Here is a 15,274-nt window from a genome sequence, read left to right as displayed (position 1 = left end):
GTGTCTACCCAGACCAAGAGGTATTTTAGTTTCCTGACTCAAGACATGTGAGTAAGGTCAATTTGCCAGTCCTGGGCAGGGGCAAATCCCTGAGCTTGATGTGTAGGGAAGGGAGGGGGCCTGAATAATCCCTGAGGAGTAGTAGAATAGCAGATGGAACACTGAGAAGTGATTTCCTTGAGGATAGATTTCCATGATGGAAAGGAAATGAGAGGTTCTAAGAGGTGGGCTAGTGGCTTATAACCTACATGGAAGAGATTATGAAATGAAGACAGAATAGAATGGGCCTGTGAGGCTGGAAAGAGATATTGTCCTTGGTCCAAGGACCATTTGTCTTGTGTGAGAAGAGATTGATAGGTGGAAACTTCAGTAGGAGAGTAAATAGGAGTGACCAATGAGAAGGAGAAAAACTGGCCATGAGGGACAGAAGTTGGAACGCTAGCTGCTTCTTTAGCTACCTTATCAGCATAAGTGTTGCCCTGAGCGATGGGATCTGATGCCTTTTGATGGCCGTTGCAGTGAATGACTCCAGCTTCCTTTGGAAGTAAAGAGGCCTTGAGAAGAGTTTCTATTAAAGAGACATCAATGATGGAGGACCCTTGTGTAGTGAGGAAACCTTTCAGCCCATAACAGCATGGTGGTGCAGGATATGGGGTCAGTATAAATATTGATGCATAGTCCCTTTGCAAGAGTGAGGGCCCGAGTTAAGGCAATGAGTTCGGCTTGCTGAGAGGTAGTGGAGGGGGCAGAGCAGTAGCCTCAATGATAGATGTGGAAGCTACTATAGCATAGCCTGCTTTTGCTTGTGAGTGGCGATTAGGCCTGGTGGAACTGCCATCGATAAACCAAGTGTGTTCTGGGTGAGGAACAGGAAAGAAGGAAATATGGGGAAATGGAGTGAATGTCAGGTGTATCAGAGAGATACAGTCACGGGGGTCAGGTGTGGTATCAGGAATAATGTGGGAGGATGGATTGAAGTCCGGGCCAGGAATAATGGTAATTGTGGGAGACTCAACGAAGTGTGAGTATAGCTGAAGGAGCTGGGGAGCAGAAAGTAAATGTGTCAGGTGGGAGGAAGAAAATAGATTTTGGAAGTTATGAGAACTGTAGAGAGTGAGCTGAGCATAGTTTGTGATTTTGAGGGCCTCTAAAAGTATTAAAGCAGTGGTGGCCACCGCACGCAGAGATAAGGGGTAGGCTAAAACAGTAAGGTCAAGTTGTTTGGACAGAAAGGCTACAGGGTGCAGTCCCGGCTCTTGTGTAAGAATTCTGACCGCACTAACCATGCCTAGGAAGGAAAGGAGTTGTTATTTCATAGAAGGGATTGGGGTTTGGGAGATTAGCTGGACACGATCAGCAGGGAGAGCACGTGTGTTTTCATGAGAATTATGCCGAGGTAGGTAACAGATGAGGAAGAAATTTGGGCTTGACTAAAGTAATGGGGGCTGTCTGTGAAGCTTTGCGGCAGTACAGCCCAGGTAATTTGCTGAGCCTGATGGGTGTCAGGGTCAGTCTAAGTGAAAGTGAAGAGAGACTGTGATGAAGGGTGCAAAGGAATAGTAAAAAAGAAAAAGCATGTTTGAGATCTAGAACAGAATAATGAGTTGTGGAGGGAGGTATTTAGGATAGGAGAGTGTATGGGTTTGGCACCGTGGGGTGGATAGGCAAAACAATTTGGTTGATAAGGCGCAGATCCTGGACTAACCTGTAAGACTGGTCCAGTTTTTGGACAGGTAAAATGGGGGAATTATAAGGAGAGTTTATAGGCTTTAAAAGGCCATGCTGTAACAGGCAAGTGATAACAGGCTTTAATCCTTTTAAAGTGTGCTGTGGGATGGGATATTGGCGTTGAGCAGGGTAAGGGTGATTAGGTTTTAATGGGATGGTAAGGGGTGCATCATTTATTGCCAAGGAGGGAGTAGAGGTATCCTATACTTGTGGATTAAGATGGGGAGATACAAGGAGAGGATGTGAAGGAGGCTTTGAACTGGGGAAAAAGGCAGCAATGAGGTGTGGCTATAGCCCGGGAATAGTCAGGGAAGCAGATAATTTAGTTAAAATGTCTCGACCTAATAAGGGAGCTGGGCAGGTGGGGATAACCAAAAAGGAGTGCATTAAAGAATGTTTTCCAAGTTGGCACCAGTGTTGGGGAGTATAAAGAGATTTAGAAGCCTGGCTGTCAATACCCACAACACTTATGAAGGCAAGGGAAACAGGCCCTTGAAAAGAAGGTAATGTGGAGTGGGTAGCGTCCGTATCGATTAAGAAGGGGACGGACTTACCCTCCATTGTAAGAGTTACCCAAAGCATCTGAGGCTTCCAAGGAGATTGGGCAGTGTGTCTTCAGCTGCTAAGCCAAGAAGATCTGGGAAGGAGTAAGTCAGAGCCTTGGGCCAGTTGGACAGTCCAATTTCCAGTGGCGTCCCTCACAGATGGGACACGACTTAAGAGGAATCCCAGGCTGTGGGCATTCCTTGGCCTAGTGGCCAGATTTCCGGCACTTGAAGCAAGATCCTGGGGGGAAGAAGTCCTGAAGGAACGCCTGACCGCTGTGGCTTAGGCGTTTTGAAGCTTTTGTGTGCTGGAGATATGGCTGGGGTTTTCTCTCACAGCAGAGTCAAGTAGTTGCAACTCTTCTCTATTACTGTACACCTTGAAGGTGAGGTTAATTAGGTCCTGTTGTGGGGTTTGAGGGCCGGAATCTAATTTTTGGAGTTTTTCTAATGTCGGGAGCGGATTGGGTAATAAAATGCATATTAAGAATAAGGCAGCCTCTGGCCTGCCTGGGTCTAGGGCGGTAAAGCGTCTAAGAGTTGCTGCCAAACGGGCCATGAACTGGCCTGGGTTTTTGTATTTGATGAAAAAGAGCCTAAATGCTAACTGATTTGGGAGAGGTCAGATAAAGAAAAAAGGAGCATTAACCTTGAGTATGCCTTTAGCTCCAGCCACCTCTTTAAGAGGAAATTGTTGGGCAGGTGGGAGAGGGCTAGTCGCAGAACAAAACCATAAGCCAGACTGGGTGTGGGGAGGGGAGGTGATAGAAGGGTTATAGGGTGGGAGAGCAGAAGCTGAAGAAGAATTGGGACCTGGCTTGGCCTGGCGAGGAGGGGAGAGGTCAGATGAGTCCGTAGAAAAGAAGGATTCAGAGGACTCAGAGATTGGGGTGGAGACTGAAGGAACAGATAGGACAGAAAGAAGAAGGATTTGGAATGAGTCTCATTGGGAACAAATACTAGGGAGGGACCAATGTGTAAAAGATTGCCTGGACGTCAGGCACCTCAGACCATTTGCCCATTTTTTGACAAACATTATCTAGATCTTGCAGGATAGACAAATCAAAAGTGCCATTCTCTGGCCACTTGGAACTACTGTCGAGTTTGTATTGGGGCCAAGCGGTATTGCAGAAGGAAATAAAACGCTTAGATTTTAGGTCAGGCGAGAGTTGAAGAGGTTTTAAGTTCTTGAGAACACAGGCTAAGGGAGAAGAAGGAGGAATGGAGGGTGGAAGGTTGCCCATAGTGAAGGAGGCAAGTTTAAAGAGAAGGGTAGAGACATAGAGAGAAGGGGCGGGGAGTGCTTGCCCCCCAGGAAAGTGGAGAAAGGGGTAGAGACACCAAAAGAAGGGGTCAGGGGGTACTTGCCCCCCAGAAAGGCGGTGCTTGCTGCTAAGGGTGAAGGACCAAGGCAGGTGGCCCTGCATGGTCAGACACCTCTGAAACGTGGGTGAATAATCAGGCAGGTGTCCCTGCAATGATTAAACACCAAGGGAAGGCTGCCTTCCTGAGTCCGTGACTGGTGCCGGAGTTTTGGGTCCACGGATAAAATGTGTCTCCTTTGTCTCTACCAGAAATGAAAGGAATTGAAATTAAGAGAAGGAGAGATTGAAGGGTGACGCCAAGATTGAAAGGAGAAAGAGGTTGAGGGGTAGTGAGAGAGGTTGGAGAGTAAAAAGAGGCTGCTTACCCGATTTAAAATCGGTGAGATGTTCCTTGGGCTGGTTGGTCTGAGGACCTGAGGTCATAGGTAGATCTCTTCATGGAGTGAGGGTGAGGACAGGGGACTGGTCTCCCGAAGGAGTCCTGCTGACCCGGGTCTTCGGCACCAAATGTCTCACGTGTCTGTGTGAAGAGACCACCAAACAGCCTTCGTGTGAGCAACAAGGCTGTTTATTTCACCTAGGTGCAGGTGGGCTGAGTCCGAAAAGAGAGTCAGCAAGGGTGGTGGGATTATCATTAGTTCTTATAGGTTTTGGGATAGGTGGTGGAGTTAGGAGCAATGTTTTGTGGGCGGGGGATAGATCTCACAAAGTACATTCTCAAGGGTGGGAAGAATTACAAAGAATGTTCTTAAGGGTGGGGGAGATTACAAAGAACCTTATCAAGGGTGGGGGAGAAACAAATCACAATGGTGGAATGTCATCAGCTAAGGCTATTTTCACTTCTTTTGTGGATCTTCAGTTGCTTCAGGCCATCTGGATGTATACGTGCAGGTCACAGGGGATATGATGGCTTAGCTTGGGCTCAGAGGCCTGACACTTATTAGTTTCCAAAACTTGTCCTTTTGTGTTTTTAATGGAGACTTCATTAAGGCCTGATTGATTAAACCATTAGCCATTGGAAATCTACTCAACCTTCAGCATCTCTCTCCTCCCCAGAGCTTGTGAGTGGGGCCGAAAGTTCCAGCCCTCTAATCACAGGGTTGGTTCCCCTGGCAACCAGCCGTCTATCTTTAAAGGTTTCCTAAAGTCACCTCATTAACAAAATCCCAGATGTGGTTGAAAGGGGCTTGTTATGAATAACAAAATTCACTCCTATCATCTTTTATCTATCTGGAGCTGTTTCAGGAACCGAGTATAAAAACCAAATATTATACCAAAAGATGCTCCTATCACCCCAGTCACTTCAGAAATTACAAGGGCTTTATGAGCGCTGAACAAGAACCAGGGACAAAGACCAAATATTTATATTTCTTATTATTAATATAAGCCACAATATCACAACCAAATATATTTTACAATTATACCCTAATGGTACTGTTTTAGCTTCTGTATTCTTGACAATTTTCTGTCTAGTTATTTATTTGGGAAAAGAGTGAAGTCTTCAGTTATAGCTATGGATTTGTCTACTCCAGTTATAACCACGGATTTGTCTGTTTCTCCTTTCAGTTCATTAATTTTTATTTCATGTGTTTTGATGGTCTTTTTAAGGTGCATACATGTTTATAATTTCTTTGTAAATTGGCTCTTCCATGGTTCTGTATCTCTTTTTATCTCCAGTGATTTTCTTTGCCCTAAAGTCAACACTGTCAGATATTATAATAGATACTCCAGCTTTTCTTTTGTTAATATTTGCATGGTATACTTTTTTCCCGTTTCTTTTAACCTACATAATAATAGTATTATTATTGTTATTATTTTCAGTGGTATTTAAGTATATTCACTTTAACCTACATATTATTTTTGAAGTGAGTTTCTTATAGAATCATATTTATCCTGCTAATCTCTGTCTTTTCAGTGGTGTGTTTATGCCATTTATACTTAAGGTAATTACAGGTAAGTTTGGATTCAGGTCAACCATTCTATTATTTGTTTTATGTTTGTCCCTTTATTTTTGTTCTTCTGTTTCTTTCTGCCTACTTTTGGATTATCTTAACATGTTTTGGTATTCCACTTTATTTTTATTTTTTTTGCTTTTCCTGATATCTCTTTGTGTAGTTTTTAAAGCGGTTGCTATAGGGCTTACGATATATCTACTTTTTACCATCTACTTAGAGTTATTACATTAAATATTAAATATGTTATATAAATATTACATAATATGAATATTACATTACCTAAAATAACGCAGAAACCTAACCGCAATCTTGAGTCCCTTTACATGAGTCCCTTTACCATTCTACTTTTTTTTTTTTTTTTTGAGATGGAGTTTCGCTCTTGTTGCCCAGGCTGTAGTGCAATGGCACGATTTCGGCTCACCGCAACCTCCACCTTCTGGGTTCAATTCTCCTGCCTCAGCCTCCCGAGTAGCTGGGATTACAGGCATGTGTCACCACACCTGGCTAATTTTGTATTTTTAGAAGAGACGGGGTTTCTCCATGTTGGTCAGGCTGGTCTCGAACTCCCGACCTCAGGTGATCCACCTGCCTCAGCCTCCCAAAGTGTTGGGATTACAGGTGTGAGCCACCGCACCCAGCCCTCTACCTTTTTTTTGGAGGAGTGTTATATCTGTTTACATTGGAAATCCCTTCAGCCAGTTTTTAATTTTTGCCTTTAACTTGCAAGCATATTTTTGAGAACTCAAGAGGAGAAAATCAGGCTCTTATACTTCCCTGGATTTCTATTGCTCTTCCTCCATTGCTGTTATTCCAGATTTTTCTGTATTATAATTACCCTTTTCTCAGAAGAACTTTCCTTGACAATTCTTTAAGAGCAGGTCTGCTGACAACACATAGTCTTAATTTTCCTTTATCTGAGAATGTCCTTATCTCTGAAGGATATTTTCTCTGGATATAGAATTGTGGGTTGACAGTTCTTTACTTTTAGTACTTTAAATATGTGTTTCTATTTCTTGCTGGCCTTTATGATTTCTGATGAGAAATCCGTGGTCAGTCAAATCATTGTTACCCTATAAGTAATATATTATTTCTATCTAGTTATCATTATTATTGTTATTATTATTTTGAGATGAAGTCTCACTGTGTTGTCCAGGCTGGAGTGCAATGGCGCAATCTTGGCTCACTGCAACCTCCAACTCCTGGGTCCAAGTGATTCTTCTGCCTCAGACTCCCGAGTATCTGGGATTACAGACATGCACCACCACACCTGGCTAATATATATATATATATTTTGTATTTTAAGTAGAGATGAGGTTTCACCGTGCTAGCCAGGCTGGTCTCAAACTCCTGACCTCAGGTGATCTGCCTGCCTCGGCCTTACGAAGTGCTGGGATTATAGGTGTGAGCCGCCGTGCCTGGCTGTTTTCTAGTTATTTTTAAGTATATATTTTTTTCTGTTTAATTTTCAGCAGTTTGGTTATGATATGTTTAAGAGTTGTTTTTGTGTGTGTGTGTGTGTTGTGCTTATTGTATTCAGTCAGCTTCCTCAATCTGTTGTTTATTTCCTTCACAAAATTTGTGAAGTTTTAGCTATTTTTTATTTTTTTCTGTCCTAAACTGTTACCTCTTCTTTTTTGACTCTAATGGCACAAATATTAGAATTTTTGGTATTGTCCCACTAGTCCCTGGGGTCTATATTCATTTATAAAAATCTTTTATCTTCACATTGCGTAATTGCTATAGATGTATCTTCCAGTTTACTGACTCTTTACTCTGACACTGCCATTTTTCTATTGACCCCATCCAGTGAAATTTTAAAATTTCATTTACTGTATTTTTCACTTCTAAATTTTTTATTTTTTTTTTTGAGACAGAGTCTCGTTCTGTTGCCTAGGCTGGGGTGCAATGGTGCGATCTTGGCTCATTGCAACCTCCACCTCCTGGGTTCAAGCGATTCTCCTGCCTCAGCTTCCCGAGTAGCTGGGATTACAGGCACCTACTACCACACCCGCTAATTTTTGTATTTTTAGTAGAGATGGGGTTTCACCATGTTGGCCAGGCTGGTCTCGAACTCCTGACCTTGTGATCTGCCTGCCTCAGCCTCCCAAAGTGCTATGATTACAGGCATGAGCCACCGCGCCTGGCCTAAAATTTTAATTTCTTTCTTTATGTCTCATTTCTTTACTGAGACTTTATATCTTTCTATTCATTTCTAGGGTGTTCACCTTTATTTTTTGGAATATTTTTCCTGATAAGTCCTAAATCTGTGTCATCTTGGCATTTGCATCTATTGATTGTGCTTTCGTATGTAAATTGAGATATTCTTGGTTCTTTGTGTGCTTGGTAATTTTGGATTGTATGCTCAACATTAAAAGTTTTTTTTTTTTTTTTTTGAAATTTGAGTCTTATTTAAATTCTGTGGAAAATGTTGATTTTTTTTTTTTTTTTTTTTTTTTTTTTTTTTTGAGATGGAGACTTGCTCTGTCATCCAGGCTGGAGTGCAGTGGCACAATCTTGGCTCACTGCAAGCTCCGCCTCCCGGGTTCACGCCATTCTCCTGCCTCAGCCTCCTGAGTAGCTGGGACTATAGGCACCTGCCACCACGCCTTGCCTAATTTTTGTATTTTTAGTAGAGACAGTGTCTTGCCATAATGCCCAGGCTGGTCTCGAACTCCTGACCTCAAGAGATCTGCCTGTCTTGGCCTCCCAAAGTGCTGGGATTACAGGTATGAGCCACCATGCCCAGCTGAAGTAATTGTTTTCTGTGTGACTATGGCACAAACTCAGTATGCAATGGATGCAATGGTTTATTTATTTATTTTTAAATTTTTTTAGTTCCATAGGTTTTTGGGGAACAGATTGCAGTAGATTACTGGTTTCAGTTTGTTTTGAATTTTTAGAGATTGTCCTTTATTTTTAGTGTTTTTAAAAAATTTTTGTCTTTTGAACATTCCATCATTCATTTTCTGAACAAAATGCTAAATTTATTGTGCAATATACAAGGGAGAGCCATAATTGTAGGACATAATTTCTGTGAATGAAACAAACTGCCCGACCAGGTGCAGTGGTTCATGCTTATGATCCCACCATTTTGGGAGGCTGAGGTGGGAGGATCACTCAAGGCCATGAATCTGAGACCAGCCTGGGCAACATAGTGAGACCCTGTCTATTAAAAATAAACAAACAAACAATGTTATCCAGGTATGGTAGTGCGTGCCTGTAGTCCCAGCTCCTTGGGAGGCTGAGATGGGAAGATTGCTTGAGCCCAGGAGTTCAAGGATATAATGAGCTATGATTGCACCACTGCACTCCAACCTGGGTGACAGAGCAAGACTTTGTTTCAAAAGAAAAAAGAAAAGAAAAGAAACTGCTGGTCTTAAATAGGATTTGAGGAATTATGGAGTTCAGGGATTGGTGAAGTAGGAGTATTTAGGAATTGCTTGACCTTTTATTATGTAAATGTGGTTATGAATTGTGGCTGTTGCTGACTGGTGACTTGCTGAAGTGATATCATTCATTCAAAGCTTCCTTTGATGGGCTTAGGATGGGTTTAACACCAGTTCTGATGATTACTTGTTGTTACGGTCCTTTCTGGAATTTGGAGTTTAGAACTTTTTTTTAATCATATGTAAAACATTTACATGGTTCAAAAATCTAAACTATATCACGAGATGCAGTCACAGAAGTCTGGCTTTCTTTCTTATCCCTTCCATCCTTTTTTTCTTTTCTTTTCTTTTTTTTTTTTTTTTTTTTTTTGAGACAGGATCTTCTTCTGTCACCCAGGCTGGAATGCAGTGGCACCTTCACAGCTCACTGCAACCTCAACCTTCCAGGCTCATGTGATCCTCCCCGCTCAGACTCCTGAGTAGCTGGGATTACGAGTACATGCAACCACATCTGCCTAATTTTTAAATTTGTTGTAGAGACGGGATCTCCCTATGTTGGCTAGGCTGGTCTCAAACTCCCGGGCTCAAGCAACCCTCTTGCCTTAGCCTCCCAAGATGCTGGGATTACAGGTGTGAGCTACCACTCCTGGCCTGTTTTTTTTGCTATTGAGTAAAGGTTGGTAAACAGTCTGCAGGCCAAATTTGGCCCACTTTTTTTTTTTTTTTTGTAAATAAGATTTTGTTGGAGCACAGCCATACTCATTCGTTTACATAATTGTGTATGGCTTTTGTGCTGCAGTGGCAGAATTGAGTAGCTATGACAGAGAATACAGTATGTGGCCTAGAGACTGAAATATTTACTCTCTAGACCTGTATTGAAAAAGTTTGCTGACTCCTGCTATAAAGAATCCATCATTTTCATTAAGTTTTGGCTTATTTCTTCTTTCTTTCTTTTTAAAAAACAAAAGCAGATACTTAAATATACTCAACATTTATCTCCTTTTTCTACAAAGTACAGCACACTATAAACCCTTTACTGTCTTGCCTTTTTCACTAAACAATGTATCTTGAAAGTCACTCTGTATCAGTATCTTTCTCATTCCTGGACTGGTTACAGTTTTCATCTCCTTTAGGCCATATTTTTCTGCTATATCTTCATTTTCTACAGGTATGCTGTTCATCTTATTAGTATCCTCTTTTTCTTACAATGTCCTTGAATGAGGTTTGGTCAACAACCCTTTTATTTGTTAGTATTTATTTCCTGTGCATTTTGTAACATTAAAATATTATTAGCTCTAATGGTATTAAGCTCTAAGTTACAAACTATAAGCAGTTGTAAATTAGGTACTATGTCTTTTCAGCAGTATATTGTTCTCAGGATAGTTGTCTACCTAGTTCAAGTGCCATTGACATCATGCTTGCCCTATAATCTAACAATCTTAGTTATTATAAATAATATCTGTGTTTTAACGGTGTCTTTGTAATGCCTAGCTATTTCACTGGGCATCTGTAATAGAAAGATACGTGGTTTTAAAAATACGCATCAAACATTTCTGGGTCTTTTTCCCCTTCTTCCCAACAAAATAGCCTAATTAGTGTATAGTATTAGTAGTGCTTCCTGATGCTGGAATGTTATTTGTGTTGATTAGTTAACCCTAAATACTGCTACTATTTTTTGTTGTTGTTGTTTTAGGTTAAATGGAAACCACCCTTGGGAACTGGATGCCTGTGTAGCTGTTCTACCATATCAGTGTATTGCAATGAGTGGGGGAGGAGAGCAGCCGGATATCCTGAGTGTTGGAATCCTAGTGAAAGAAAGATGGAAAGTGGTGAGTGTACATCTCAGAGTGTGTGTGTGTGTGTGTGTGTGTGTGTATACATATCGGGGGGTAATTTTTGGTATCCTGATAAAAATAGCATTTCATTAGGAAATGTTACATACATTACTTATATGCCTAAAGCAGTTATTTACAGTTATTTTTCTATGATTAAGCTCTGTTTATACCCTAATTCTTACTCTTGCTTCGTATAGTAGTACATTTTTGAACAGATGAAAAAAATACAGTGTTTGAAAGTACAGTGAGCTGGCCGGGCGCAGTGGCTCTCGCCTATAATCCCAGCACTTTGGGAGGCCGAGGCGGGCGGATCACGAGGTCAGGAGATCAAGACCATCCTGGCTAACACGATGAAACCCCATCTCTACTAAAAAAAAAAAAAGCAAAAAAAATTAGCTGGGCGTGGTGCGGGCGCCTGTAGTCCCAGCTACTCGGGAGGTTGAGGCAGGAGAATGGCGTGAACCCGGGAAAAAAAAAGGAAGTACAATGAGCTGCTCTCTCCTTTTTTTTTTTTATTAAGGAAAATTGTAAGTATACGTAAAAAATAGAGACTTATATAATGAACCTCCATGTTCTCATGACTCAAGTTAAATAGTCATCAATGTATGATTAATTTTGTTTCATCTCTCTCCCAGAATATTTTGAAGCGATATTTAACCTTAGCATTTCTTCTGTGTATACTTCAGTATGTATCTCTAAAAAATAAGGACTTACTTTTAAAAACATAATCATAATACCATTATCATACCTTAAAAATAATCATTTCTTCCCTGCTGACTCCTCCCCCAAGATTGTGTATCATTTTGTCTGTTAGCATGTAGTATTTTTCAGCTACTTTCTACTGTTATAAAATACTGTAGTAGTACTAAAAAAAAGTAATCATTTCTTAATATTACCAAATACAGTTTTAGTTTTCACATTCTCCTGATTGTAAAGTATTTTGAATAGCCTGAATCAAGATCCAAATAAAACCTGGATATTGTAGTTAGTTGCCATTACTTTTCATTTCTAGGTTCCTTCCTCTTTATTGCTCTTTTTTTTTCCTTACAATTTATTTACTGAAGAAATTAGGTGATTTGTCTGTAGACTTTCCCATGGTTTGGATTTTGCTGTTTGCTTCCATTTGGGGTTAACACATTTCTCTGTCTTGTGTATTTCATGTAAATTGGTAGTTGTATCTACAGGCTTGATTAGATCTGACTTTAGATTTGTTTTGAGATGGGGACATCTTTTTTTCATAAATGTTATTGTGAGCCTTCACTAGGAGGCATATAATATCTTATTGTCCATCTGTCTATCTTTTTTGTGGTGTTAACACTATTGATGATCATTACCTAGGTCTATTACTTAGGGATTGCAGATTGGTGATATTCCATAATTCATTTATTAGTTGAAATGTATCTATAAGGACAAATTTTTTATCATCAATTATTTGATTATCTTGAGGTACAATTTGATTAGGAAAACAAGATAAATACTTGCTTCTCTTTTTTAATTTACCAGTTTTCAAAACAATGAATTGGTTTCTTGCCATTCTCCAAAAGTGATCAATTAGATTTGTTTTTTAGTATAATTAAGAATTCATGGATTTAAACAAATTTGATGTGTTTCAGTGAATGGTAGTTATCCTTATAAATGTTTAAATTGTCTTATTTGACTAAGGGGACACACTTCACATTGTCTCCTGAGTTCTTTTGACAGGATCCTAATCGTCTTTCAATGGCTTTCTTTTCCTAGACCTGGAATCTGCCATCTCTCTAATACTACTTGTTTCTTAAAGGAACTATTTTTGTTTGGGATATATTTAAATATTTTTTTATTGCTACACAGTCCACCAAAGTTTTTTTCCATTAGTAGGTTTCACAAAGCTATTTTAATGGTTTCCTTAATCTATGAACAGATTGGAAAAAGAAGACCCTTTAGAAATAGAATTTTTATTTTTTATTTGTATGGTACAATGTGTTTTACTGATTAGGTAAGTCAGTAGGCTTTGAAAATTTACTTGACCAAATATAAGAAAACTATGTCATTATCATGGACTAGTGCAGGGAGATTCAGCAGTTGCTAATCTTTTATGTAAGTCAGACATGAGTGTTGCTTTGGTGAGAGGATTATAGTAAGCACTGTGTTAAGGCTGGTTTGTTCTCCAGTGGACATATCAAAAGGTGACAAGTGAAACCCTTGATTGGCATGGTTCCCTTGTCCTGGTAATTAGAACTAATATATCTGAGCAACCTATCTCCAAAATTTGGGAGGGCATAGTGGCATTTTTAGTTAAAAAAAAAATGACAAGCTCACTGTTATGGATGGTGTTTTAGTTATTTATTGTTATATAACAAACTACATCAAAATTTAGAGGCTTATTTTGCTTACAGTTTTGTGACGTAGGAATTTGGGAAGAGTTTGCCTGGGTGATTTGTCTCTTAACCATGTGGCACTAGGAAGATTGTTTTGGTTAGAGGATCCATTTATACATGGTTTCTTCACTCACTTGTCTGGTATCTTGAGGTCCTTAGCTCTTCACCCCCAACCCCCAACCCCCAACCTGGTGGCTCATTTTCTAGGGCATCTCCATGTGGCTGTGGCTTCTCAGGATGGTCCCATTTCTTTTTTTTTTTTTTTTTTTTTGAGACGGAGTCTTGCTCTGTCGCCCAGGCTGGAGTGCAGAGGCGTGATCTCAGCTCACTGCAGCCTGCGCCTCCCGGGTTCAAGCGACTCTCCTGCCTCAGCCTCCCAAGTAGCTGGGATTACAGGCACGCGCCATCACACTGGCTAATTTTTGTATTTTTAGTAGAGACGGGGTTTTGCCATGTTGGCCAGTCTCGTCTGGAACTCCCGACCTCAGGTGATTCACCTGACTCGACCTCCCAAAGTGCTGGGATTACAGATGTGAGCCACTGTGCCTGGCAAGATGGTCCCATTTCTTACATGGTAGCTAGCTTTCAAGAGACAGGAAATGGAAGCTCCCAGGCTGGTTAAGGGCAATCCTCAGAGCTGGCACAGTGTCACTTTGCCCTATTCTGTTGATGAAAACAGTTAAGGGGAAAATGGACTCTACCTCTTGGTGGGGGAGTAGCAAGGTCACATTGTTTTCATCAGTGTGAAAGGTTTTCTTCACATTGAAGAAGAGCAGGAATGGATGATATTGTTGTGCCTATCGTTGGAAAATACAATCTTCCACAGACCTTACCTCTATTCTTCTTGTAATCTGTGTACCCCAATCATACTAAACTGCCTCTGTCTCTTTGCCTCATAAACCTTGATAATTTCTTAGGGCTTTGTCAGGCCAATTAAAAAATGCTGTATTAATGTTTAAATGGCATTATAGGAATAGAAATAGACTAAGAAGCAAGAACATTTACTTCAGCCTAGATGTTTTATTCTGTCATTTGGTAAGGTTTTTTGTGAGGTAAAACATGAAGCTACCTCTATCAGTCCTTAGTTAGAAAGGAATCTGTTTGGTACTGTTTATGAGTTTTTAAACCTACACTAGGTTTTATTTAATGGACAAAATATAAAGAATCATAAGTATCAATTTTTTTTTTTTTTTTTGAGGCAGAGTCTCACACTGTCGCCCAGGCTGGAGTGCAATGGTGTGATCTTGGCTCACTGCAACCTCTGCCTCCCAGGTTCAAGCGATTCTCCTGTCTCAGCCTCCTGAGTAGCTGGGATTACAGGCACATGCCACCACGCCCGGTTAATTTTTATAATTTTAGTAGAGACGGGGTTTCACGATGTTGGTCAGGCTGCTCTCAAACTCCTGACTTCATGATCCGCCCGCCTCGGCCTCCCAAAGTGCTGGGATTACAGGTGTGAGCCACCGCACCCGGCCACTTCTGGAACTTTAAAAAAATCTTGAACTCATCCTGTAGTTTCAAGTAGTATTCCTTTCCCATCACCAAATGAAAATAAAGCAGGATCGGCCGGGTGTGGTGGCTCACGCCTGGAATCCCAGCACTTTGGGAGGCAGAGGTGGGTGGATCACCTGTGATCAGGAGTTTGAGACCAGCCTGGCCAACATGGTGAGACCCCATCTCTACTGAAAATACAAAAATTAGCCAAGCGTGGTGGTGCACACCTGTAATCCCAGCTACTGGGGAGGCTGAGGCAGGAGAATTGCTTGAACCCAGGAGGCAGAGGTTACAGTGGGCCAAGATCATGCCACTGCACTCCAGCCCTGGCAACAGTGTGAGACTACCAACTCAAAAAATAAAAAAATAAAATAAATAAATAAAGAAGGATTATGGCTCACATGTGCAAAGTAATAAATATAGGATCATATTTATAAGTTAGCACTTTGCCAAATGCTATGGGGGACACAAGGAAATAGAATAGAACAAATGGCCATCTCTTTGAAGAGGCTTAGTTTCTCTGTAGCAGGATAGGACATTGACAATGGAAAGTTAAGCAACATGACAGTTTGAAAACAAGTTATTTCATGGACAGGTCTTTAATTTAAAAAGTACAAGGCAATAATACAAGTGCTATCTGAGGTATGGC

The 15,274-nt window shown here is 40.8% G+C and overlaps 1 protein-coding gene across 9 annotated transcripts in view; it reads left to right on the top strand.

Moving 5' to 3' along the window:
- TTBK2 (tau tubulin kinase 2) overlaps positions 1–15,274 on the top strand; it is a 183,122-nt gene that overhangs the window by 32,794 nt on the left and 135,054 nt on the right. For all 9 annotated transcript variants that reach the window (XM_063794820.1, XM_063794818.1, XM_016928065.4 and 6 more), the window contains exon 2: positions 10,633–10,768. In XM_063794820.1, coding sequence (XP_063650890.1) covers positions 10,700–10,768 — 69 coding nt within the window. In that variant the 5' untranslated portion in view covers positions 10,633–10,699. The remainder of the gene's footprint in view (positions 1–10,632; positions 10,769–15,274) is intronic.

This window comes from Pan troglodytes, chromosome 16, assembly GCF_028858775.2.
Source record: "Pan troglodytes isolate AG18354 chromosome 16, NHGRI_mPanTro3-v2.0_pri, whole genome shotgun sequence".
NCBI lineage: Eukaryota > Metazoa > Chordata > Mammalia > Primates > Hominidae > Pan > Pan troglodytes.
The sequence above is the reverse complement of the archived record's forward strand: the minus strand, read 5'-3'. Positions and strand labels throughout refer to the sequence as shown.